At 41.2% G+C, this 26553-nt stretch overlaps 1 protein-coding gene across 10 annotated transcripts in view; it reads right to left on the bottom strand.

The window, feature by feature from the left end:
* LOC132882239 (NACHT, LRR and PYD domains-containing protein 12-like) overlaps nt 1-26553 on the bottom strand; it is a 1431284-nt gene that overhangs the window by 919397 nt on the left and 485334 nt on the right. For 7 of the 10 annotated variants that reach the window (XM_060915503.1, XM_060915511.1, XM_060915510.1 and 4 more), the window contains one exon: nt 21113-21286. In XM_060915503.1, coding sequence (XP_060771486.1) covers nt 21113-21286 — 174 coding nt within the window. Of the gene's footprint in view, nt 1-12656; nt 12906-14260; nt 14814-17131; nt 17306-21112; nt 21287-26553 lie in introns of those variants that run through there. The other 3 variants (XM_060915508.1, XM_060915507.1, XM_060915509.1) reach the window with 3 other exon arrangements.

The following is a 26553-nucleotide window of genomic DNA, read 5'->3' as shown; positions in this document are numbered from 1 at the left end:
CATGCGTTCTATGGCCATACAATCATTTATACAGATGCATCCAAAGATCTTGATGGCAGAACGGGGGCAGCAGTGCACATACCAGACCTTAATATCTCAGTTAAAAAGAGAACCTCTGACCATTTGTCTATCCTTGCAGTGGAAATGTCAGCCATCATACTTGCCCTCCAATGGATAGAGGATTTTAAGACTCTTCAGCCTGTGATCTGTTCAGACTCAATGTCGTCCTTATTGTCTATAGAAAATGGTTCCTCACCATGCCGTCAGGACTTACTAAATGAGATCAATCAAATATTGTTTGTACTAACCCAACAAGGCCTGCATGTCCAGTTTGTGTGGGTCCCTGCTCATAGGGGAGTGGAGGGCAACGAGGCAGCAGGTAGGCTAGCAAAGGAGGCTACTACAAACACTGAAGTCCAACTTGTAATTCCCCTCAGCCGGCCAGAAGTTAAGGTTTTAATCTACACTAACGTGAGTAAACTTTGGCAAGCCAAATGGAAGGAAGAGAAGAGAGGAAGACATCTATATAAGGTACATAGACATGTCACATTCAGTAAATCAGGTTATGCTGGGAGACAGGAAGAGGTATGGTTTTCCAGATTAAGGATAGGCCACACAAGGCTGAATAGCAGCCTATTTAAGATTCAGAAACATCTTACTGGTTTGTGTGAGCACTGTGGAGGGACAGAAGATGTAGAGCATGTTTTACTTAAATGTACGCATTATTCAAGGCAAAGAGAAGGACTGAAAAAGGCTGTGGAAAAATCTAAACTGACACTGTCTTTAGAAAATCTACTAGTTGAGCTAGGGGTGTGCAAAATAATCGTCATGACAATGCATCGCGATACTAACTTTCACGATATACTGCATCGATTCTTGACGCCAAATATCGATTATTAATTTTAAAAAATGAATAAATAAAATTGTATGAATGGTTGGCGAACATCAGCCAAAAACAAGTAGAATACAACTTCCAGTCCTGTAGATGTCGCCGTGGAGTCTTTGACGCCCGCTGCCTTCATGCCAGTGGCATTTCCGGCGGCGGGCTACTGCGACCTAGACATTCTGCATAGACATCATATGCGACTGCGACTCTGTTTACAAATCTCGCTGGAACAGCGCGCACGACATGCTTGAGTGCTTTTTAGAGCAACAGCCTGCCATCCACGCTGCACTCCTGTCTGCAGAAATACGTAAATCTGAGAAGGACATCTGCACACTCACCGAGTCTGACATAACTGCTGCGGTACTACAACATGCTAAAAGAAATATGCTAAATGAGTGTATTGTTTCCTAATTTGAGGATGCTCCACAAACTATAAATGCATAAGGCATTTAAATATAATGTAAAGTAATGTAACAAATAATATAATGATGATGATGATGATGATTTAATGTACTGAGTAATATAGTATATATATTTTGATATTTATTATTGCCTTGTCCTCCCATACTGCAGGTGCTGCAAAGAAATTGAAAACTGCTGCTATTAGTTTTCTTTTATTATTTTTAGTTTTATAAATCCTATGCAATTTTTGTCATTAGTGTGTCCACTCGTTAAGTATGGAAACAGTATTTGTTTTAATGGCAACTACCTCCAAAGTCGTTTCATTAAATTCAGTTATGAACTGAGTTGCTCTAAGTTATGCATCAATTGGAGACACTATCCAGATCGTACACAGCCACTGGTAATTATGCTCTATTTTTTTTTTTACATTTTCACTGAAGTATGTTGAATATATCGCAATGCATCGCAATAATTCAAGAATCGTGATGCATCGTGATAGTATCGCATCGTAGCATGTGAATCGTGATTCGAATTGAATCGTGACTTCTTTGCCAATACCCACCCCTAAGTTGAGCCTAGATCCAAATACATCACTGATGCAGTATTAGCATTTCTCAGGGAAAGTCAACTATCTAAGTGCATCTAGGGGATTTCAGCTTTCACGTTTTGCAGTTGGTCATTTGTTTCTTTGATCTAATTTTGTTTAATTATGCAATTATTTATCTGGTATTCAGTTGGATTTTTTTTTCTTTCTCCCTCTCTCTCTGGCTCTCGCACCCTCTCATTTACATCTCTCTTTCATAGCACATTATGAGTAGTGCAAGTAATTAATTCAAGTGTACACACCCCAGTCCTGTAGATGGCGGTAATGCACTGCGTTTGCCAACCGCCACATAAACCTGACTGAAGAAGAAGAAGAACTCCCCCAGCAACCATCATCCAATCAGGGCCGAGCATCCGCTAAAGTTATCAAATCAAACACGCCTCGCGCGCTCTGATTCAACTCGGCGGCTGAGCGGAAAGAAAAGGGCTGAGGGCTGAAAATGGAGGCGCCTCACAGGAACAGATGGGTCATGGACCGGCCATATCTGCGAGAGGACAAGGAGCCCAGACCACGAAGGACAATATACCGGATGGAGAAAACTGGTCATGGTGTCAGTGATGTAAGTTAGCCATACAGGGGCGCCAGAAGCATTTTTAATGTGGGGGGGACACACTGGCGGGGGGTGTGGGGGGTCCTCCCCCAGAACATTTATTAATTAATTAGAGGCCATTTCCTGCATTCTGGTGGATTTCTAACAGGTTGTTAAACACCTAATTTTACCGACAAAAGTCACTGAATTCAATGACTATTTTAGAGACTCAACAATAAGTCCTCATTCAACGAGTCCATATATTCATCAGCCTGTTTTTAAACCCACTGCTCTGCCCAAGATAATGAGATGACTGTGACACAGTTTATCACCTTTATGGGTGCATTTTACTTTTTATTTCGTGTTTCCTTTTTTATTTAGTTTTAGATGTAACACAATGTGCCACTGTGCCAAGCAATAGTGACACTCAGCTGTATGTTTAAAAATAAGAATATTCATAATTTCACACAATGAACAGGCATGACATGGCGTCACGCAAACTTCATAACACACAATCACACTGTGTCCAGCAACGGTGACACAAAAAACAACTTCACACAATGAACAGGTGCGATTTTGCTCACCACCAACAGTGACTTTAGTGGGTGCATTTTACTTTTTTCCGATTTAGTGATACTCATAACAAAAATGGCATGGCATCATGCAGTCTTCATAACACACAATCACACTGTGTCAAGCAACGACACATAAAAGAGAACTTCACACAATGATCAAGTGCAGTTTTGTCAACCTACATGCAATGGTGGTACTACAGTAACATTTACAGATCAGTATAACAAATAGATTTATAGCTATAACTCCTTCTTACATTGGTGCCACCACAATTTCTACCACTTCATAACTTTTATCCCCCTTTCCTTCACAATCCACCTGGAATAACATCCATCTCTCTCCATCGCTTTCCTTTCTGCTATTCCTTCCCCAGACACTGATTTCCCATGTTACTTTCCAGAAAACTGGCAAAGACCAGGCAAAACAAGTTCTTCAAATCACAACAGGGAATCAGTAAATATCATCAGAGCAGACTTGACCTCATCCTTGGCATTACAGTAAGGCAGGCCTACTGGGTTTGAATTAAATGATAGCTAACATTAAGCTAGCTGATACATCTCCTAACATTGACTAGCCAGCTAACTGCACTAACATTTCCATTGGGACAAAAAAACCCTGTCCTGTGGGGAAATTCTGACTGACTTTCCGCTGCTTTGTAAAGAATGTCCTTATGTCCATTGTGTCTGGGGAGGAGCAAATACTGCAAACAATTCACCATCAGGCGGCACAGTGGTGTAGTGGTTAGCGCTGTCGCCTCACAGCAAGAAGGTCCGGGTTCGAGCCCCGTGGCTGGCGAGGGCCTTTCTGTGTGGAGTTTGCATGTTCTCCCCATGTCCGCGTGGGTTTCCTCCGGGTGCTCCGGTTTCCCCCACAGTCCAAAGACATGCAGGTTAGGTTAACTGGTGACTCTAAATTGAGCGTAGGTGTGAATGTGAGTGTGAATGGTTGTCTGTGTCAGCCCTGTGATGACCTGGCGACTTGTCCAGGGTGTACCCCGCCTTTCGCCCGTAGTCAGCTGGGATAGGCTCCAGCTTGCCTGCGACCCTGTAGAACAGGATAAAACGGCTAGAGATAATGAGATGAATGAATTCACCATCAACCAAGAATACCCCATTAGGCTAAGCTCATTTCATTGTTTAGTTGAACATTAATTTAACGTGGCCTAGGGTTAATTTTGAGAGCAGATAACAAAAGAATAAGGTTTCAGCAAAAGCTATTGTGAGGTGGCAATGTGGCTGATATCACCTCCTTCACTCTCGAGCAGCTGTCTCTGCTCGTGCTGAGATTCGCTTGCACGTGGTGAGTTGTTGTAGGGAACGCCCGGAAAACCCAGAGTGGATTTTCAGTGGTCTGTGTATTCTCTTATCGATCAAGTAGAATGGATTCTTTCATGAAGCAATAGAAACGGCGCTGGGTGAACTCATATTTTATGTTAAATGTGGGGGGGTCCAAACGAAGAGTTATGAAATGTGAGGTGGACACGTCCCCTTCACATTCAATGGTGGCGACGCCCATGTAGCCATATATATAATATATCTAGCTACTTTGCTCAGTAACTACCAGGCTAACTAAACTTTTCCTCACCTTAGGAGAAATGGGAGCATTAATGTCAACTGCTAAAACACATTTTGTTGCATTGGTGTGCAGCCAAATGTGTCTTAAAATTCAAATTTAAAGTGTAAAATATTTGTATATTTGCAAGCTTCATGTAACATTAATGTTACCAAACAATCTAATATTGTTGACTTTATTTCAGATCCCAGTGTTGGAGACAGGTAAACAATACAATCAATACATATTATTAGTAAAATGTATTGTGTTGTGGTTAAACTGCGTATGGGTTATAGATATTTAGCGAATGTGTGGCAATAATCATCATCTATGCAGCTCAGATTCTGATTTCACTGAAGATGCCAAGGTTGGGAGTCATCAAGAGGTACGGGTAAGATTACATTTGTACAGTCTGGACAATTTTAAGTGTCATGGTATACTTTAATGTGTAATATTCATTCAACTTCAATAAGCCACATATTGTCTCCTCTCAGCAGTTGATTAAAACCAAGTGAACATGATGTTATGAATTGTCTCTCCTCTTCTACAGCACATGGACAAAGACAACGATGCCACGGGTGACGGTTTGGACTCTGACTTCGAGGTGAGTTTATATTGTGATAGATTTAAACGGCACAGAATGGTTAGTGTTTGGCTTCATAAGCATACTTGACGTCTTCTGCCTTCGGTGTGACACTTCTCCCTAAACATCATGTTGTCATGAGACATGAGGTGTGCATATAACTCCAAAAATTAAGTTATTTCCCAAAATGTTTTTTCCCCCCCAGCAACCCAGTGGGCACGGTGTAAATAGCAGTGATGGTGAAAGGGAGAGGATGAATGATGAGCCTGAAAAAGTAGGTTCCCTTACTGTTTGTTTCATGTCTGTATTCATTATGATTATTAACTAAGATATTGCATGCATTGCCTACCAACTTGATGCTTTACCGTATGTATACACAGCTCATTGGCTGTGGCTGTTTTTGATTACAACCAAGTGATGTAACAGGATGTGATCAATTGTACAGCACTCCCTTGATGAGTGCACAGACAAAGACAGCGATGGCACGGGCGACGCTATGGACTCCGACTTCGAGGTGAGTTTATATTGTGATTTAAACGGCACAGAATGGTTAGCGTTTGGCTTCATAAGCGTACTTGATGTCTTCTGCCTTCCGTGTGACAGTTCTCCCTAAACATCACATTTGTCATGAATTGTCTCTCTTCTACTGTGCAGCAGTCCCTTAACGAGCACATGGATAGCGATGGCACAGAGTCAATCATCTACTCTGATTTTGAGGTGGGGTCACATTTTAAACAGTGTCTCGGACATCAAAAGCCCTGTATAACACACAATTAATTGAGTAATCAAACATGATGATCATGGAGACCTCTCATAGCCAGGGGCAGAAAAGAGGAGTAGTAACAAAACTAGAAATATTTCTATTTATACAGTATTTTTACAAATGCTTTTTTTTTCATTGAAACTGATTTAGCACAGCAGTTTCAATCCAACAAGAGAGGTGGACTATAATGTGACAAACGCGTAAAAGCAATGTGCTGCGACAGTATAGAAAATGGAAAATAAGCTTGCATGTAGGCTTTGTCAGAATAAACTGGCATATAACCACTCAACTGGAGCAATGTGTAACCACATTCAGCACAGGTTGTGGACGTTTACCTGCATGGAGAGCGAGCTACAGGTGCTACTGTAGCACTGCCAACATACCGTTTGGCACACTCAGCAAGTTACCTGCACAAGATATGTGAGTTGTCATCATGTTATATGTGCGACGTTTGTAAATGCAGGGCGACAAATGCCACATAGCAACATTTATTAGATTATTGAAGAACATGATTAATGGTGTTAAATGGCTCTATAACCGTAGCAAATTAAAACTGTGCTCAATTTTGACTGATTTCTGAGTGTTTTCTTACTTTAGACTAGTCAACTTGTCTAAAAAAATTGACTGGCAAATTAGTTGCCAGGAGCATCCCTACTGATCAGCTGAACAAATGGCTCAATGTCACATCTGCAGAGATGGTCCATTTGGGGCCTCAGCATGATTAGACTCGGCTCATTAGAACTGATAATGGAAACGCAAATTGGTGCAGCATGGTTTGACTTGGTGCAGCCAAAAGGGCAAATGGAAAAGGCCTGTTCGTGTTTCTCCTTTCTGTAGCACCCCCCCTGACAGCCACACAGATGATGTTGTTGATGGTGGTGATGGTGGAGCAGTGGCGGCTGCTGGTTTTTAAAACAGGGGAAGCCCTTTTTACGCATTCATCGTAAAACCTGTAGGCCGGATATCAAAGCATAGAAAGGTGTGCCCCATTAGCATAGTGAACTAGACAACGCAACTGCAACAACTGCCAGCACAAATTATTTATCTTATCAAAGAAGAGCGTGGCACTCTGTTCCGAGTCTGAAGATTTGTAAAGGTTCCTGTAAAAATCAAAACCTTCTTTTGTTATGCGTTTTTGGGTTCTGTACATTCCTTTCCATTAATTATTAGACGACAAATTGAATTATATTCTTGTCTACGTTTTTCTAAATTGCAGAAATAGGCTGTGCTTTTTTCTCCCTCTTCTATCCACTTGGCTCTGGACCTTACATATGCTCCTTTTGCTTTATTTAAATACATCTCATCCAGTCTGGACTGCAAGCTGTTTACTTTTTCTCGATCGTCTTCACTCCAATTTAGTTTAGTGTAGCGTGTCATGAGTTCTTTGATCAGATTTGCTTCTTCTGCTCTCCTTTTCTGATTCAATTTTTCCCCAAAAGCTATTGAAAGTTTTCTTATACTGAATTTTAGATATTCCCATTTCAGTATTGATGTGTTGATCGAACTGTCATTTTTAATATCCAGAATTAGTTGATTAATATGATGACAATACTCCTCATTCTTTAGCAACTGTGAATTAAATTTCCAATAACTTTTGAATTTATTGCTTCTGTTTTTGTTTGTCAGCTTCAAATTAATGATACAATGATCACTTAAAGTTCTATTAGAAATTGTTGTTTCTGTGGCACGTTTTAAAATTGAGTTTGATACCAACCAATAATCCATACGTGATTTGATTTGACCATTAGGTTTGTACCAAGTAAACTGTTGAACCTCTTTGTTTAAAGTTCTCCTGATATCTATCAATTTATCATCACTCATGAATTCCCTATAATTGGATTCCTATATTGTTGATAGTCGTGAAGGCCATCTATCCATGCACTCATCAGGAGTGAAGTTGAAATCACCTCCAACCACTATATTATCCGTGGGGAAATTTGCATGTAGTTCTTTGATAACTGATGCAACAAGGTTCTATTTTTTTTTAATCATCATTATTATTACCATAACCATTAATCAAAACAATAAGAACATTGTCAATTTCCATAACACAGGCAACCCAATGTCCATTTTCATCTGCCTCGTCTCACAAAATCTTACCAGGACATCTGTTTAAACACACGGCGACTCCAGCTGAACGATTTGTCCCATGACTAAAGAGGATTTTATTTCCCCATTGTTGTCACCAAAACTTGACATCAGATTTATCAGAATGAGTTTCCTGCAGAAAAGTACAGTGTGCTTGTTGCGCTTTGCAGAACAGAAAAACAGCTTTGCGCTTAACTGAGTCTTTAAGTCCCCTTGTATTCAAAGAAATAAAAGAACTATCAGTTTTTAACTGGAACACAGAACACATAAAAGAAACTTCTTTGAGAAGTTGAGGGAGGTGGAGTGGAAAACCTTGAGGTAGAAGTCCCATTTTCAGAACTGTTCCACGATGTTTACATTTCAAAGTTAAAGATCAGCCCAAACCTGAGGTCTCTTCCATAATGCGCTTGCCTTCAATGAAGGGGCCAAATGGGCCCCTAAAGCCTGCAGTCTTGCCTTCCTTTCTAGCCTGCTCAATTTCTGGCCACAGTGCCTGTCTGGACCGCCAGTCTTCTTGGGTCAGGTCTTCAGCAAAGCGGATCCCTTCTTCTTTGCAGACTGGGGAAGTTCTCGTTCGCTTCCAGATGTCATCCCTCACTGCCCGCCTTGCAAATAGAATAACGATTTGTCGATGCCTGGTTTCCATCGCTCGACCTACTCTGTGGACAACGTCGACTGCATCATCCATCTTTGCCACCAAGTCAGGCACAATTTTACCCAGGAGCTCCAGCACCTCTGCTCTGACGTTCTCGTTGGCTTTTTCCTTTTTCTCTTTAATGCGAAGGCACCATCTTCTTTTGTATCTTTCTCAGCTCAATACACATCCCTTCATGTCATCATTTTCCTTTCTAAGTGTTTCCATTTGTGTTTCCAAGTGTTTTATTTTTGTCTTGCACTCTTTTAGCTCTTCTGAGTTGAACTGTACCGTTTTAGATATAGCGGCTCGCATGGAGCTATGTTGTTGCATCTGCTTATTAATTTCCTCCATGCGGTCATCGACACGTTTTTGCAGTAACTCGATAGCTTTCAATATAGTTTCAGTTGATGCGTTTGTTTCTTCTTCTGGAGACACGCCTTCCGTTTTCTTGTCCATGTGTGTTTTTCAGGAGTATCTGTTGGCGTTGTCCCTCTATCCCGTTTGTTGTTGCTAGCTATTTCCCTGGGTGTAGAACAGTCATGCTCACTCAACTTTTCCTTGCTTTTAAACGGGAGACTTTTTACTGCCTGGGGTTTCGTGTTAATATTTTTCTTCATTTTCGGGCTGAGTTTTGGTTAAAAGGAAAGGTCAAGTGGAGTAATACGCTTCAGATAAATTGTACACGGGGACCTTGTTGAGGAGCTCAGAGGGATGCGATTGCTCGACACGCCATCCCCCCCGATATCCCTCTCTTGAATCTTACTGACCACCTCGGCTGAGGCTGTGGAACATGTTGACTGCCAGGTCTCAGTTTGAGTCACATGATCAGCTTCATACACACCTTCATTTCTGATTTTCTCATTGGTGCTGGGCCTCCACGCCCCCTTTCTTCTTTGTGGGTTGGTGAAGAGTTTAGCGGTGCACTACCGCCCCCTCTGATCTGGAGTGTGGACTACAGCCCTACCATCTCTCACATTAATACTCCGAGAGAGAACTAATCACTAATCCTACTGCTTCTCATTTTGTTCATTAGTCTTGTTGATCCTAAATACTCTACAAGTTTCCAACACGTGTCACCTGACCACTGTCTTACAATATCACTCATGTTTTGTTCTCTAATCTCTCAGAGCACATTCTTTAACACTTTTCTCTCTGAATCATACTTCTGGCAGAACAATAAAACACGGGCAACCGTTTCTGCGTCTCCACAGTATTCACACTTTCCATTATTGTCTTTTCCCATCAAATAAAGATTGGAAATGTTGACACAAGTCTGATCATTCCTTCTTCTCATAACCCTTTCCTCTTTCTTCCTCCTGATCCTGCACACCAGTCATGGATTATTTTTAAAAGGGATCTTCCTTTAGTTTTTGTTCCATTTATTTTGCCACACACACATTGATTCGGCCCTTAATTACAACTTTAGCTTCCGACTTACTCATATTTACATTAATGTGATGAACCTGAGTCTGAACAAATGATTGCTCTCCGTGGTTTTGTTTCCTCTTTTCACTGCACTGTGTCATGAGCGTGTGATTTGCAGAAGGTGTGGCTCCATGGGCGGAGCTTGATATTTGAGCATGGGAGGGGGTTAAATGTCAAACTCCACCCACAGCGAACAGGACAAAATGCAGCTTCATAGTGTTCTTAATTTACTGTCAAAGGATCATAACTCCTTCACTTGGGGCAGCAATGAAGGAGTTCAAGTATCTCGGGGTCTTGTTCACGAGTGATGGTGAAATGGAGCGTGAGATGGACGGGCGGATTGGGGCGGCGTCAGCAGTAATGCGGGCGTTGTACTGGACCGTCGTGGTGAAGAGGGACCAGATAAAACATTTATTGATTTAAAGCATGTCTTTGTTCACGTCGTATGTGGTATTATTTTGATATCGAGATGCATTTCAGCTTCGATACGAACTCAACTCGACTGCTCCTACACAGGCATGCAAATGAATGAGAATGTGGGACTGAGTTTGTTTAAACCTGAAAAATAAAATGTGCTTAAATGTTAAACTTGGACTTTTAATAATCGTGAGTCCCATGATGTGTGCCATTGTGAATATGAGTTACTAAAAGGAGCTCCAGCAGAGAGAGTCACAGTGGTGCTGTGGTTATCACTGTCACCTCACAGGAAGAAGGTTCTGGGTTCGAACCTCACGGCTGATTGAGGCCTTTCTGGGTGGAGTTTGCATGTTCTCCAGAACTTGGTGCGTGAACTAGAATGGAACCTGTTACCTGTTGGTGAAGAGGGGTACAAGTGGAAACAAGGTGGCTTTGGTGCGCACACTTTCATAACCTATAGAATGAAATCAGAGTCAGCTGGACTTCAACCTGACTTCGTAGCTGAACACTTCAGGGAAAAAACACATACCTTTGTAATGTTTGAAAAGAAAACGTGTAAATGTGATGTTTTTGAAAAAGTTAGATTATAAAATTCAGCTTAAAAAAAATCAAGATGTTGACCAAAACAAAATATGTTCAACAAAATATTTGGTCATATTGTGTCTTAAATGTCAATTATTCAACATTAATTTCTCATTAATATTTACCAGAACATTTCTGGTTCATGTCTTTCCACTGGAACAAGTTCAAATCAATTACTTTTAATAATGGATGCCCCTTTAGTTATCGATATATTATGAAGCCAGTCCTGTGATAGATTGGTGGCGTGTCCAGGGTGAACCCCTCCTCTTGCTCGAAGTCAGCTGGGATTGGATCCAGCTTCCCCCACGACCCTGATGGAGAAGTGCTATAGATAATGGATGGATATTATTAAGCCTTTTATCATCTTTCAAGAAAGAAAGCTTGTGTGGATCTGGGCTGGATTTAGCCAGTCTTGACTGGGGATGCAGTCAAAATGTTCAGTGGGCATCTTTTACAATCATACTTTGCCAATAAAATATAATATTTGTATAATGAAGAATTGCACACTCCAATATGTTGTGTTTAAATTTTGTTCCTCGTGCAGTGAGATTGTTTGATGGGAGATTGTGCCTTAAATGATCGTGCGATCATGATTTTATTTTGCAAAGATCCTGCACACAGAGTAATTCCTGTTTACGCCACTGCCCACATCTGATGGGTTTCTGAATTGTTTTAGACGCCAGTATGACTTCCATCAAACACAGCACATGGACGTTGGTTTTCAGCAGAGTTTCAGCACAGAGATGTGTCCGTGCTGTACAGTCACGGTCTCTGGGCTACAGTGAGAATTCGAGACAGTGTGAAATGTAGAGGAGGAGAGAACTGCAGGCTCTTTCAACATTATTCTTTGCTTTAGGTTCATGGGGCTGAATGAAATGAGGCAGCAAGCCATATTTGGCTCACAGACCTTGAGTTTGACGCATGAGATTTAATTTAATTCATGACTTAATGATGTTTTGTTGTTGTTTAAACTGTTTACTGGGGCAGGGCTGCAGACTGAGTCATGCATAATTAAACCCCTACTTCATTTCACACGGACTCACATTCCATTTGTAGATCACTGAATTCTGATTATTTTAAAATAAATAATTAGGTGCTGTTTAATAACGTCCCCTTTCTACACCGAGGGGTGGGGTGGAGTTATTACAAATAAAATCTGTAATCACAAGACTGGACTCGAGTCCTCCAGCCCTATAGAAGAGGAATCAAATACTAAAGCCATCACACACACTGCAGTTACACTACTTCACACAAAGCCCTCACATTATCCCACTGGACTGTAGATAAGACTGAATGGGGGGGGCTTTTTTCACCTTTATTGGATAGGACAGTGTAGAGACAGGAAATGAGCGGGAGAGAGACAAGGAGGGATCAGGAAATGACCTTGGGTCGGAATTGAACCCGGGTCCCCAGATTTATGGTATGGCGCCTTAGCCAACTGAGCCACGACATCCCCGACTGAATGAAAGAAATGTTTGACATTTAATAATAAATGTTTTTGGTATTTTGTAAAAACTATCGAGTTTCTTTCAGTGTGTGTGTGTGTGTGTGTACACACCATTACACCTGAAACACCAAGGAATAATGTACAGCACGCAAATAAGTTCATATATATATTTTGATACGAGATATAAATTTATTGAACTGTTGCAGAAATTTAAATACACAAACTAGTTTTATACAATAAAAATAAAACTATTTATATTTTTATTTCTTTGGACTGGATTTGACTGATAAATTGTGCAGAGTACTGTAAGCAGTTTCATGCAGGTCACAAGTTGTTCCTAATAAAGTGCTCATTTCCAACATGGAACTGCAGGAACACGAGAGTCATCACACACACACATACAGATGTTCACCAAATCCTGAAAAGAAAAGAAAAACATCTGGATTAATCCCCACACACTGGACTGCGGTACTTCATGACCACCAGCATGTAATCATCTCTGCTCCAAGAGAAACATTATTATCATCTCCTGTTTATAATTTAATCCAACATTTATTCAGTCTTCTATAAGATCTGTGTTCTAACATTTAGCTCCAACAAACGAGAACTTCCACAAGATCTAACAGGAAAGTGAGCAGACGTTTCCCATCACATCACTGCTCTTATCCAATCCCAGGCTTTGGAGCTTTTTAAACAGTAACTCCCACTGCGGTGGGTTTGATCTCTTGTTCTACATGTAGATTTAAGTGCAGACTTTAAGAAGAAGCCGAGGTGAAGTTTACAGGAAGGACAGAAGACACGGTGTGGAGGTGGAGAGCAGGAAGGAGTGTCAGAGTGAGTCAAGTGGCTCCTTAAATCACATATTTGTGGCCGTGTGGCATTAAAGAGGATCATTTTACTGAGTTTTGAGGAGAGTTGAGAAGAAAGTGTGCTGCTGATCAGAAACAGGGAAAAGCCGAGATCATCTTATTCAGACAAAAGCAGCAGGATGAAGTCAGAGACAGCAGGGTGTCACAAGGAGACGAGGGGCTCATTTACAATCACTCTCATGCACTCAGACGGGACATTTTGGAGACTCGGACTGACTCCCTGTCTTCTGCTTTCAGATTCATTTTAAATCAACACTTTAATGATCATTGGTGTCTCTCTCCCTTCTCTAATGGATATTTATAACTCCCGCCTCACCCGCAAAGCCATCAGGATTGCAGGTGACCCCACCCACCCATCTCACAGCCTCTTCAGCCTGCTGCCGTCGGGGAGGAGACTGCGGAGTCTCCGGGCCAAAACCAGCAGGCTCAAGAACAGTTTCTTTCACCAGGCGGTCAGGAGGCTCAACTCCCTCCCTGTTCTGCCCCTCCTCCCCCCTCTGCCCCCTGCCACAGATTCTGCCCGCACACCCCCCTGCCCCCCCTTCAGCATCTGACATGTCACCCTCACAGCCCCCCCCCCAACACACACACACCTCATCGTTCATTAACACACTGAACTCAGGGACCGCACATCTCACTTTACCTCGCTCATTTGCACTATTCCGCACTACCTCACCTTAACAGCTGCTAGTTTGTTTACACTGCTTGTTTCATGTTTACCTGCTATCAGGGATGAGAATGGGACATTTAAAAAAACTCTGAAATGCCTGGCCGGTCTAGGGGGCATCTGCCCAATTCACAATCCCCCTTTCCCACACATACTATATATATATATATATATATATATATATATATATATATATATATATATGATTTCAAATTCAATGATGGTTTAAAACGTTCATAAACTTGTTGCAAGGATGGACGGCAGTGGAGCAGACAGAGAGCCGGAAAACTTCTTCCTCCAAAAATATATTTTTTATTTTTTCTATTTTCAAAACTTTTCTTAAAATAGTGCAAATAGTTACAGTGCACCAACCAAAGGTTCAAATTGCCAAAAAGAAAACTATACAAACAAAATCTCATCTCATCTCATTATCTGTAGCCGCTTTATCCTTCTACAGGGTCGCAGGCAAGCTGGAGCCTATCCCAGCTGACTATGGGTGAAAGGCGGGGTTCACCCTGGACAAGTCGCCAGGTCATCACAGGGTTGACACATAGACACAGACAACCATTCACACTCACATTCACACCTACGCTCAATTTAGAGTCACCAGTTAACCTAACCTGCATGTCTTTGGACTGTGGGGGAAACCGGAGCACCCGGAGGAAACCCACGCGGACATGGGGAGAACATGCAAACTCCGCACAGAAAGGCCCTCGCCGGCCACAGGGCTTGAACCCGGACCTTCTTGCTGTGAGGCGACAGCGCTAACCACTACACCACCGTGCCGCCCCTACAAACAAAATAAGAAAACAAAAATAAAGAGGCTTCAAGTTTGCCAGACTAAATCAAAAAAGACCCTGAACAAAACTATTAGTCAGCCAAACCGCAGTACCTTCAAACAAGACGCTCCAACCACAACTGAGGCTCTGCAGCTACTGCAGAGCTTACATCCCCGCAGCCCCGCCCACACTTGAGCCCAAATTGCAAAATTAATCAATCAACTAAATAATAACATCCTAAATACAAAATAACAATTTAAAGAAACAAACACAAAATATAAAAACATCCAAAATAATTTTCATTAACCAAAAACCCTTCAGTGCACAGTAAACTACATGTTTCCCCAACACCAGTAAAACACCCCCGTTAAAATAGTCCGTTCTACCAAACACCCGCGAAACCCCTCCATAACAAGCCAATGGTACAGTCCCTCGATTTCTCACAACAAACAGGAAGTGTGTGGAGTTCGCGTGACGAGTTACTGAAAACTGTTTTGTGTTATAAAAATGCTAGAACTAAATAAACTTGACGCTAGAAATAACCGGTTTGTACGTGTGTTTCCTAGACCAGAGACAGTGCTTAACAGATGGGAGATGAAAATCCTTAGAGATGTGTGATGCGTTTTACATATCAGTGGAGCCAAACACATGTTACTAGAATGCCGGTAGGCCTTTCCCTGCACTCTCAACAAATGCTGCTCTCGTTAGAGACTATGGCAAACGGTGGAGTATGAAATGCTTGAAAACCAGTAATACCCATACAGAAAACAGTAATGGAAATGAAGTGCAACTCACAGCGACAGGTCAGCCAAGATTTTTGAACGTTGCCGGCAGATTGCTGCCTGTGCGCTGTGCACTTGCGTGAGAGGTGTGTGTGTGTGTGTGTGTGTGTGAGAAGGTGTGTGTGCGCGAGCGTCATGGCTCACTCCGTGACACACTAATATATCTATATATCGTGAGCGATAATGGAGGTAACCGTAACGATATTAGATTCCTCCTGACTCTATCTTTGACAATTTAAGTAAAACGTACCTGTGTGCTTTTTTGTTTTGATGTGCTCCTGGATGTTTCTAGCTCCTCTGTTTCCATAATTGATCATATCTGAGCACAGAATACACAGAACCTTTCCCGGTACGTCCACTTTTCGGATATGTTCCATCAGGCACGTTGTCACAGTTTGTGGCCCTATCTGCATGGTAACGCTACTATCGAGCCATGCCCATCGGAAACAGTTCTTTATCCTGTTCGATTTATCGATTTCCCTGGCACAATCCTCATTTTTGCGGTCCAAAACTTTCGCCATATTGGCAAAGTAACTTTGAAAACTAACCAAAATAACTAGAACTTAAGAAGTGATCAAAACCGTGTACGTGTAGCGTGTTTCTCCGTGAATTGTAGAAGTGAGATGAACCTAGCGCCAAAACGTTGCCGGAAATTGTCGTTAGCATAATTATTGAAGAAAGCAATGACTATTTCCGTTATCACAGCTGCAACTAATTTTGCGATGAGCATTGCCGAAAGATGCTGGCGGGCGGTCGGTCCTGCCTGCTTGTGCCACCACAAGCCTCTTGCCGGACCCCCCCCCCAAAAAAAAAAAAAAAAATTCTCAACGGATTTACACGTTTCACAAAAATGACATTTTCAGTGGGAAAAACTCGGAATTCCGTGGAAAATTCTCATCCCTGTGCCATACCTCAAGTGCCCTTGACTGTTTGGTTATTTGAACCAATTTGTGTGTGTATATATATATATATATATATATATTTATTATGAGTGTTTAGTCTACGTCTAGTTCATATCTAGAGTGTTTATATGTTTATATTGTTTGAGTGTTTAGTCTGTGTGTAATTCTTATCTAGTGTTTACACTGTTTATATTGTCTGAGTGTTTAGTCTGTCTTGTTCTTATCTAGTGTTTATACTGTTTATTTATACTGTTTATATTGTTTGTGTTTAGTCTATGTCTAGTTCCTATCTAGAGTGTTTATACTGTTTATATTGTTTGTTTTTTTTCAATTATTCTATTTTTATTTATTGCATTGCCTGTTTGCACCGTGGGTCAGAGAGGACTGATATTTCATCTGTGCTGTATGTCGAGCATGTAGAGCATATTTGACAATAAAGTTGACTTGACCACTAAACAACATTAAAGGTAATTGTGAGAAGGAAAAAACCCACATCTGATTAAATAGAACACAGTGAAAATTTCTAAAACTGGTTTCATTTCATGGCCTGGTCATGTGATCTTTACTGAACTTAAACAAAAATGATAACGAGGTTAAAAGATTTTTCTTCTTCCCCAACATTGAACTGAAAAAGTCATTACTCACCACAGTGTCTGTAGTTTGTAATGTTCATCATCCTTAAGAGCAGAGAGCAGATTCTTTCCTGAGTCTCCGATTTCATTCCCAGACAGATTCAGTTCTCTCAGGTGTGAGGGGTTTGATCTCAGAGCTGAAGCGAGAGCAGCACAGCCTTCATCTGAGACACCACACCGCCACAACCTGCAGAGACACAATGACACACACTTCACTGTCTCAGTTTATGATCAAGATTCGCTTCGCGTCTTTAAATTCGAGGTGTGTGTGTGTGTGTGTGTGTGTGTGTGTGTGAGAGAGAGAATATCGCTCCATAATCGTTCAGTCTGTAGAAGAATACCTGATTAGTGTTGGATGGAAATGATTTTCATTGGTTTTGTTAAACAGACTTTCTCTGTAATTTAGAACAGTTTTATTGTTCAGTGTTGTTTCTTCCAGTGGACACATGAACAGAGACTTTAGTGAGTTCTAGAGATTTCTGCAGCTGTTCTGCTCTCCTTTGCTTTCTCTTTCTCCTCCTTCAGTATTCCATGCTGTGCTCTTGGAGTGATTTTTGCAGGATGCCTCGATCTTAGGCAGAGGAGCAACAGCACTGAATCTGCTCTGTTTGGAGACAATTTATCTTCCTGTGGACCGAGTCACACACACTCGCTCTTTACAAACGCTGTTTTAGTCACGTTTTCCTGCTTCACACATCTCTACAAAATCTCTCTTTAATCAGAGTTCACATGAACAGCTCTTTCCTGAGAAGATCAGACGGTCAGTAATCAGACTGTGTGTGTATTTTATAGAACAGGGTCGGACTCTCATTAGCTTTTGGAGAAGTCGTTATCAGAGAGGGTCACACACTTTAAAACCCAGAGTGTGGATGTTTAAATGGTTTATTCAGGACTGACAAGAACAAGTGCGAGTGTGTTTTCTTTAGACAGAATGGGTTTGTCGACTCTTCTGACTTGGATGAAGATTAGACCATGTTTTATTATTAATGAACGCAGAAAACCAGGTCATGTCAAAGGCTTCAAAAATGTTTCTGCAAACACAAGTAGTGAAATATAGATTTTTAAATCACCTGTTATGTTCAAATTGGTGCATTTTTCAATGTATGGTAGTGTAGGAGCCATATTTAGGTTGCTGTATGACTTAGTATTTGTTGTTTCTATATGATTTAGTTTGGTAACCTGTAAAAGGAATTATGTTAGAATTATGTTAGACACTTACCTGATTGCCTTACCTGTCATGTGGTATGTAGCCACTCCCCTTGACGTGCCGGTGTGGCGCGTAACTGCAAGCTTTAATTAGTCCTTTGAATCAGGAGTAAGGTAGATGACGAGGCGGAATAGTTTTCCGACCGCAATAAGCCGAATGCATTGGAATAACGTACTAAACTAACAGAGCTTTACTTTAGTTTCCCTTTTTGATCCTTTGTTCGCAACCGTAAAGTAAACCGGAATTGTCTTAATGGAATAAACCACCATCTCATTTCATTGAACTTTCTGTGAGTGCTTAACTGGATTGTGTGTCGGGAACCTCATCAACCTCACGTGGCAATATTTGTTGCAAGGAATTGCTATTTCAGGTAGAGTTTTAATTTCAGAAAAGAATTCTTCTTCTTTACAGTTGTGTGTGTGTGTGTGTGTGTGTGTGTTTTCCCATGGATTGGTGACGTTTGTGAACCTGATGTTAATCATATCTGTAGAATAAAACAGAGCGTAGTGGTCGTGCCCTGTGATCTCCTCTCACACACACCTATTGATCCTGTTCTCCACTTTAGCTCTGGGTTACTGTATGAATGGAACGGAGTCAGTGGGTTTACTCACAGACAGTCTGTATTTATGACTAAATGTGGAATAGGAGATGATTTTAGTGAAAGCACTACTGAGGAAAACTGCATGGGTTTAATCCTGCTGATCCACTGAGTTGCTTCTGTAACGTAGATCTGGCAACCCTGTTCAGAGCAGCGAGACGGAGACGTCCTGAGAGAATATTTACTACTTTATCCTTTTATTACTATATTACAAGGGGCCCATGGAGCAAAACTGTAGGAACCCTGTTGGTTTTCTTATAATAATAATAATAATAATAATAATAATCTCCTAAAAGTAAGTGGACAGAAAACTGTAACGCACACAGGCATCAAACTTGGTTTATCGGGGCCTTTCACATGGCGTAATCCTAACTGTGGATTTGTTTATGTGGCCATGTTTAAGCTTTGTGTTTGACGAGCGGCACAAGTGTACATGAGTGATTGTGAGCCCAATTCAGTAAACATCTCCAGATAAACTTATAGAAGTTACACAGCGAAATTTCTCCTCTGCATTTAACACCCATCTGAAGCAGCGAACACATGCACACAAGTGAACAAATCAGCGAGCACGCACGCACGCGCGCGCACACACACACACACACGCAGGGAAAAAAAATTATGGGTAAATTAAGAAAGAAAACAACTTTATTCATCACACCATGCTAACAGCACCCGGGGAGCAGTTGGGAGTTCGGTGCCTCGCTCAAGGCCGTCCCATATTAACCTACTGCATGTCTTTGGACTGTGGGGGAAACCGGAGCACCCGGAGGAAACCCACGCAGACACGGGGAGAACATGCAAACTCCACACAGAAAGGCCCTCGCCAGCCACGGGGCTCGAACCCACGACCTTCTTGCTGTGAGGCGACAGCGCTAACCACTACACCACCGTGCCGATTACATGGCTCTGTGATGCCTGCATATTTCAGCTTTTGGATGGAGCGCAATCTGCTGGTAGAATCTAAATGTTTGATCGTTTCAGAGAGATTGTACTGACTGCAGTCGTCTCGATTTTCATTATTAACCATCGCGTTTTGTCCACAGGGGGCGCTAAAACTGAAATATTGTAATATCTTAAAGGTAGAGTGCCTTTCGCCACATGGCCCTAAATTCTCCGCTATTTTTTCCTGCTTCACCATGACCCAATTCAAGATACCTTCACGTGGTGGGCTTTCCCTGTTCACGCAAGGCATTGTGGGATACAAATTTGAAACAGGAGAAAAAAATGGAGGATGTGAGTGTGCGAATGAAACGTGAAAGACCGACTACAGTAACGGAAAGCGAGAAGAAAAGACTTTATGTTATATACGAAGGAAAGGAAACGCAGGACCAAACTAATAAATATGGGCGCTCAGCGAGCACCTCGGTGTGATCAGCTGTTCGTTTAGAGACAGAATGATGGAACTGTCAGTGCACACTCAAAGGGAAACCTGTAGATGGCAGTAATGCAACACTGTGGATGCCAGCTGCTGTAAAACCCAAAAGAAGAAGAAGAAGAAGGTAAACCTGCGCATGCGCACACGGACTTCCTCTGTCTGCTTGACTGCGCGAAGCGAGCGATTTCATGCACATTATTTGCTTTAATCCCCTCAAATTAAATAACTTCCCAGCCCCAGAATGGCCTGATATTTTGTGAGATATTACAGAAATAAACAGATATCACAATCACCACATTTCAGACGGGACTAAATTTCACCGGTTTTATGAAATCGAAAGGCCGTCTCGCTTTAAGAACCTCTTAAGTAAGAAATTTAAAATCGGGTGTGGTCTCACTTGGCCCCTTATTGCTTGGATCCCGATGATCGCTGCTTGTGGCTATATTTATTACTATATTACATTATTTGAATTATTCAAAAATCAACAGAAAGATGGTTACTATGGTCGGCTCCATTTAAATTTTTTAATTTAAAAGCAAAAGTTTTTTCATCAATTTACTACAGTGTTGTAGTAAATTTCACAGTGAGTTCAGACACATCGCAGTCGGATCAAGTCCCGTTTTGTGCTGCAGCTTCTCACATACGTCCATCTGACCCAAAGACTCTGTGACAAATCATCAGTGTGCAGTGAACAGAAACAATCTTCCTCCTCAGGACACTGATGATGAAGCTAAAACCTCTGCTTCAGTCTCACTATTAGAGAATGGGTCTTACTGAAGAGCAGGTCATGTGACTCTCAGAGAGATGATCTTACCCCAGTATCTCCAGTTTACAGTGAGGATTCTCCAGTCCAGCAGAGAGACGCTTCACTCCTGAGTCTCCCAGATTATTATCGGTCAGATCCAGGTATCTCAGGTGTGAGGGGTTTGATCTCAGAGCTGAACTCAGAGCAGCACAGCCTTCATCTGAGACACCACACTGCCGCAACCTGCAGAGACACAATGACACACACTTCATCAACAGATTTAATACTGACTTTAAAGATGATGAGTGTAGTGGTCTAACAAAGTCAAAACACTTTGGATGCTGTTTAGTTGTTACGCGCTTATCTCCAGAGGTGGACAGTAATGAAGTACATTTACTTGAGTTCTGTACTGAAGTCCACTTTTTGAGTATCGGTACTTTACTTAAGTATTTTTTTTGGAAACTTATGACTAACTTCACTACATTTGAAAGACAAATATCGTACTTTTTACTCCACTACATTTCTATCAGGGTCCTCGTTACTCGTTACTATGAAGCGGCTTTGAAAGTGGATGTTTTTTTCATTTCTTTTCTAAAACGTGATTGTTTATTCGCAGGTGACACTGAGACAGTCTATCAGTAATCACGAGGGTCACGTCACAGCCGTAGACTGGATAACATCAAGTTCAGTGATTTCTCCACAGCATTATTTGAACACGATCAGTTGATGGCAGAATGGAAGGAGGCGGTTCTTCTGGGGAATGAACGCACCCATGGCCATACCGAGAACCCATCTTTCAGTTTTCTGAAAGGAATAAAGAGTTGTTTCGTTTTAAATGTTTGCTTTGTTTATCTAAAACGAACCACATCACGGCCTACAAAAACCGAATAGGCCGATAAGTATAACATTTAATTGCAATTAGTTGCCAATACGAGTCACGATATAAGGTTACTAAAACCGAAAATGTAACTGAATAACACGTTAAGAAATAAAGCAAGTTTAAAAATGACTTCAGTTCTCCTTTAAGTCTAATTGTTCAAGCATAGCTTTGAAGCGGTTTAAATTAATAAATAAATAAATAAATAAAACCCCACAACTACTGGTCTCCAGCATCTTCCATTGTCTAACTGAGACTCGACTGAGCACACGGAGGGCACCATCTTCTACCTGAACAGGTGACCTAAGGCTCCGTCAAAATAAAAGTTCCAAGCTAAGTGCCAGTAAATCGAAAGCAAAAAATATGAATCTCTAAACCAAAGCAAGTTTAAATTAAAGTTTGGCTCCTACAATGAGTGTGGAAAATTAACTTTATTATTCAGAACCAGGGCTTTACATTAGCACCCGCCAAATGCGGGTAAAATTGGGCTTTGGCGGGTAATGACTTTAGTCCCACTAGCCACTTTGGCGGGTGGTTTATTCTGTGGTATGACGATATATTTTAATTGTAGTTTTCTCTGAAGGCATCTGATATAATAAACGCATTGCAATGTAATAATACACGCCTACAACTCCCATGAGCACCTGCATAAACATTCTGACAACATGTTAGAATTGTTTAGAACGTTCGTTAACGGCTCAGATAAAATCAGTGATACAGTAACCTGCGGTTAATGAACGAAGCAACAAAGTTGCTGACGACTGACAAGCGCACTATGTTGTGGCACATAGCTGGAGTTTCAAACCCTGCTGCTCAGGGAAAAAGGGGCAGAGATGATCAGGGCCGGAGCAGCATTTTAAAATCACCGAGGTCCGTGATGCGCAAAGCGCCCGCCGAAACATTTCCGCCATATTTCAATGAGAGGGTGAATTACACATCACACAAGAGATCTATTCCTGAAATTACTTTTAACAGTGTTCAGGCCTAGACATTAAGCATTTACCACTGGTGGCCCATTGGGCCAGTGGAACTGAAAAGTTACTGGCCCAAATGGAAAATGTGGTGGCCCGAATGCGCTCGGTACCCGCATTCAGGCCACCACATTTCATACAGTTCATAATACACTATGTCATTGATTTTTGGCTAGAAAAGTAGACTTTAGGGGTACATGTTGTTGCCGAGCGCAGCGAGGCTGAACATTTTTGCAGAATATCCCCAAGCCACATCGTTGTAGGAGGCAATAATCTCCTCATCTCCGTACAAAGTAGTGTCACTTTTTCATGACCCTCCCATAAATAATGACCCCCCCTAAAATTAAAAAGAGCCTTCTCAAGATTATCACAACTTATATTTTGATTTTGTACCTGAAAACAATACTGACAAAAGACAGTAACTCGGTCCAAATTACCAGCAATGGACTCAAAAACAGTCAAATCAAATTGAAATAAATATATAAAACGTTTTGCTTCTGAAAATGTGCACTGCACTGAAATAGCAATAAAGTCAATTTAAGGTTTATAGTTTAGTGCAATAGCTTTCCTCTTCCACACTCTCGTCTAAAATGCCAGGGCTCTACGTTAACTTTTGAAACCGCTTGTCCTGTCGGGCAAGTTGAAAGGAAATTTACTTGTCCGAATGTGAAGTTGACTTGTCCGAAGAAATATTTGAGAAAAAAACCCCCACAAAACTATTTGTAACCCAATCTTTATGGCATTTGTTTCCAAATTCACAACATATGCATAATATCTATGAATCAAAAGTAATCAATACTTGATATACTGAGGCAAAAGTTCAAAAATATAGTAAAACAGACTGATTGATACCATAATTCACCAATTATTCTGCTGAAGTTCAGAAGCAATATATCCCAATAGAGTAGAAATTATGAACATAAAATTTTAAGAACAAAATAAGTATACTATGAGATCCAGAAACACTAACCATTATATATACACAGATCAGTACTCTGCAGTTCAGGAACAAATATCACAAAAACTAACATTATCATAAAATTTATGACTTGAGATATCACTAGTTTGGACAAGAGTTTGGACAAGAGAAACAAATAATAACAATGCTACAAATAAAAACAACTGATAACAAAATTGACTGATTAATACTGTAAATCACTGATTATTATACACTGAAATCTAGTTATCAAATGACAAGATAATATATCTTATGAAAACCTCCACACCTCTACTGACTCACAGATGAATGGATACAAATAAAGTTTCTATTCATCTTCATCTATCAACCCTTGAGTTCTGCTCCATCAATTGGACTCCATCAATCATTAATTTATTTTGAGAAATTGAAAACCAGAAAATTAAAATTTTATATATTTTCATTTTTAAATTATTAATTTTGAATATATATCCTCCACTGATTAACTGTTGTTGTCTAATTATTCAGTGTGGCTCCTGTATGGTATTTAATGGTCAAAAAAAGATAATTTCAAATAATCCATAATTATATCTAAATTATAGAGCCCTGTTTCAAATTCCTAAGCTCCCATTACTAATTAGTTAATTAATACAGCCGGTCACCTAATTAGCAGCCCTTTGACAGCTTGGTATTTCATAGATAACTTTCTCCACTCCTCCCTCACTCCGTCAATCCACACGCATGCAGGCGCACATTCCAAGCCCAGCACACCCCGCCACACGCTCGGCTATATAATGAACACCGTCAACAACAATTCAGAGATTTGGAATTTACCACACACTCAACGTAAATATACAGCTGAATAATGATCCCGCCAACAGAAATGTCAACAAATCCACGTGTATCACATGATTAAAACCAATCATAAACGACCGTTTACTTTTCAGCTCAAATACACGAAGCGGTATTGGCCGGTTTTGCAAGTGGAATACTGCGCATGCGCACATCGCTCTTTCCGAATAGAAACATCCGGGGATTCATCAAAACAATATGTCGAGTGAGATGCTTCGGAAATCATGTGAATAAACTGATAAATTTGATACGTAACCTGAATATCGGCGTATTTTGGCACTTGTCCAATTGGACAAGTAATGGAGACGATGAACTTGTCCGACATAAAGTCTCACTTGTCCCGGACAAGCAGACAACCGTTAATGTCGAGCCCTGAATGCGTGCACATCCTGCTGCCATGGTGTCACTAAGTGTGTTCCGATGGTCATCTGAGACTCTGGTAAACTCAGCCCTTCTCTCCTCGATCTGGCGCTCGACCAAAATGACGCTTCCGAACAGCGCCGAACATCTCGACGATGCACGAAGACGACACACTCCTGCCGCGGAGCGGAGCGTGACGTAAACAAAGACAGCGGACCTCCTATCGAAAAGGTGCATTTTACAAACAATTTCTTCACAATTCTGGGTAAAATATGAGTGATAAAATTTAATTTGTATCGAAAATGTACTGGCCCGCCCGGGCCACTGTTTGGCCAAATTTAGTGGCCCGAAAGACGTAAAAAACACCGGCGGGCCATCGGGCAAGTGCTAATGTCGAGCCCTGGTGTTTGAACTGAATATCATCAGTTTTGGAAAAAAAAAAAATCCTGTATGTGGCAAGAGTAAGAATAGTTTAAGCTTGTTTAATGGTTTGATCTGGCCCAAGCAATGAGGACAAAAGATCCTCTAACCATGTAGCCTATGGAACTGAGATACATTAACAATCTGGCATCCGTTACACCTACACACAAAAACAGTCTGGGAAAAAATCAGTACACACCACCATGTTTTAGGCAAAGTTATCCAAGGTAAACATAAGTTGAAACTTTCCACTCTATTGCTTTGGCTTATCGAATGATTTATTTTTAAATCACCAATAAGGCAGGAAGGCTACAACTGCGCTGCTCCGAAAATGTAAATTTAACAGCTTGATGAAAGTGCGCTAATGGTTATCATGGAAACCCCGTGTCTCCTGCACTGCGTTCCTCCCCCGAGTCACGCACTCATTCGCTTTTGTGTTCTTGGTCTCAGAGCCGCGCGCACCAAACAGACACAGAAGACAGAATCAACATTTAACGTCATTAACAATGCACTTTTTACAGAGACGTTTTAATGTGATTCTTTATTTTTTTATCCAGCTGAATATTTAGCGTACAAATGTATTTTCAGCTCTTAAAAATGACCGAGGTTCGGACCGCGGGGGCCTCAGAGCTGGACGCAAATAGGAAGATAAGACAGCTCAATGACAAATGGAAGTTTGGGCGAGATTGAGGACAAAAGATCCCCTAACCATGTAGCCTATGGAACTGAGATACATTAACAATCTGGCATCCGTTACACCTACACACAAAAACATCGCCATCTAAGATGGCGCCGTGGACGGCTGCCTCGAGACTTTGCTCTCTCGTACTTTCTATGTTTTGTGTAATTGTTGTGTTAATTCTTCTTCGTGCTTTCACGGAAAGCTGCTGCGCTGAGGTTTTTTAAATGTTTCCACATAGTGCTCCTGATAGGAGCATAATGCGGAGGTGTTTTTTTCCTCTCATCTCGCATTGCTCTGCCTCTCCTCCCCTGAGATTTCCTGCTTCTGCTCTGCTGACTCGTCTTGTCTGAGAGACCCTTTCTGCATTGTTCTTCAAATCAAAATTCATGGATTTGATAAACTGGTCTCTTCACGCAATTGACACAATCTTCT

This window comes from Neoarius graeffei, chromosome 2, assembly GCF_027579695.1.
Source record: "Neoarius graeffei isolate fNeoGra1 chromosome 2, fNeoGra1.pri, whole genome shotgun sequence".
Taxonomy (NCBI): domain Eukaryota; kingdom Metazoa; phylum Chordata; class Actinopteri; order Siluriformes; family Ariidae; genus Neoarius; species Neoarius graeffei.
The sequence above is the reverse complement of the archived record's forward strand: the minus strand, read 5'-3'. Positions and strand labels throughout refer to the sequence as shown.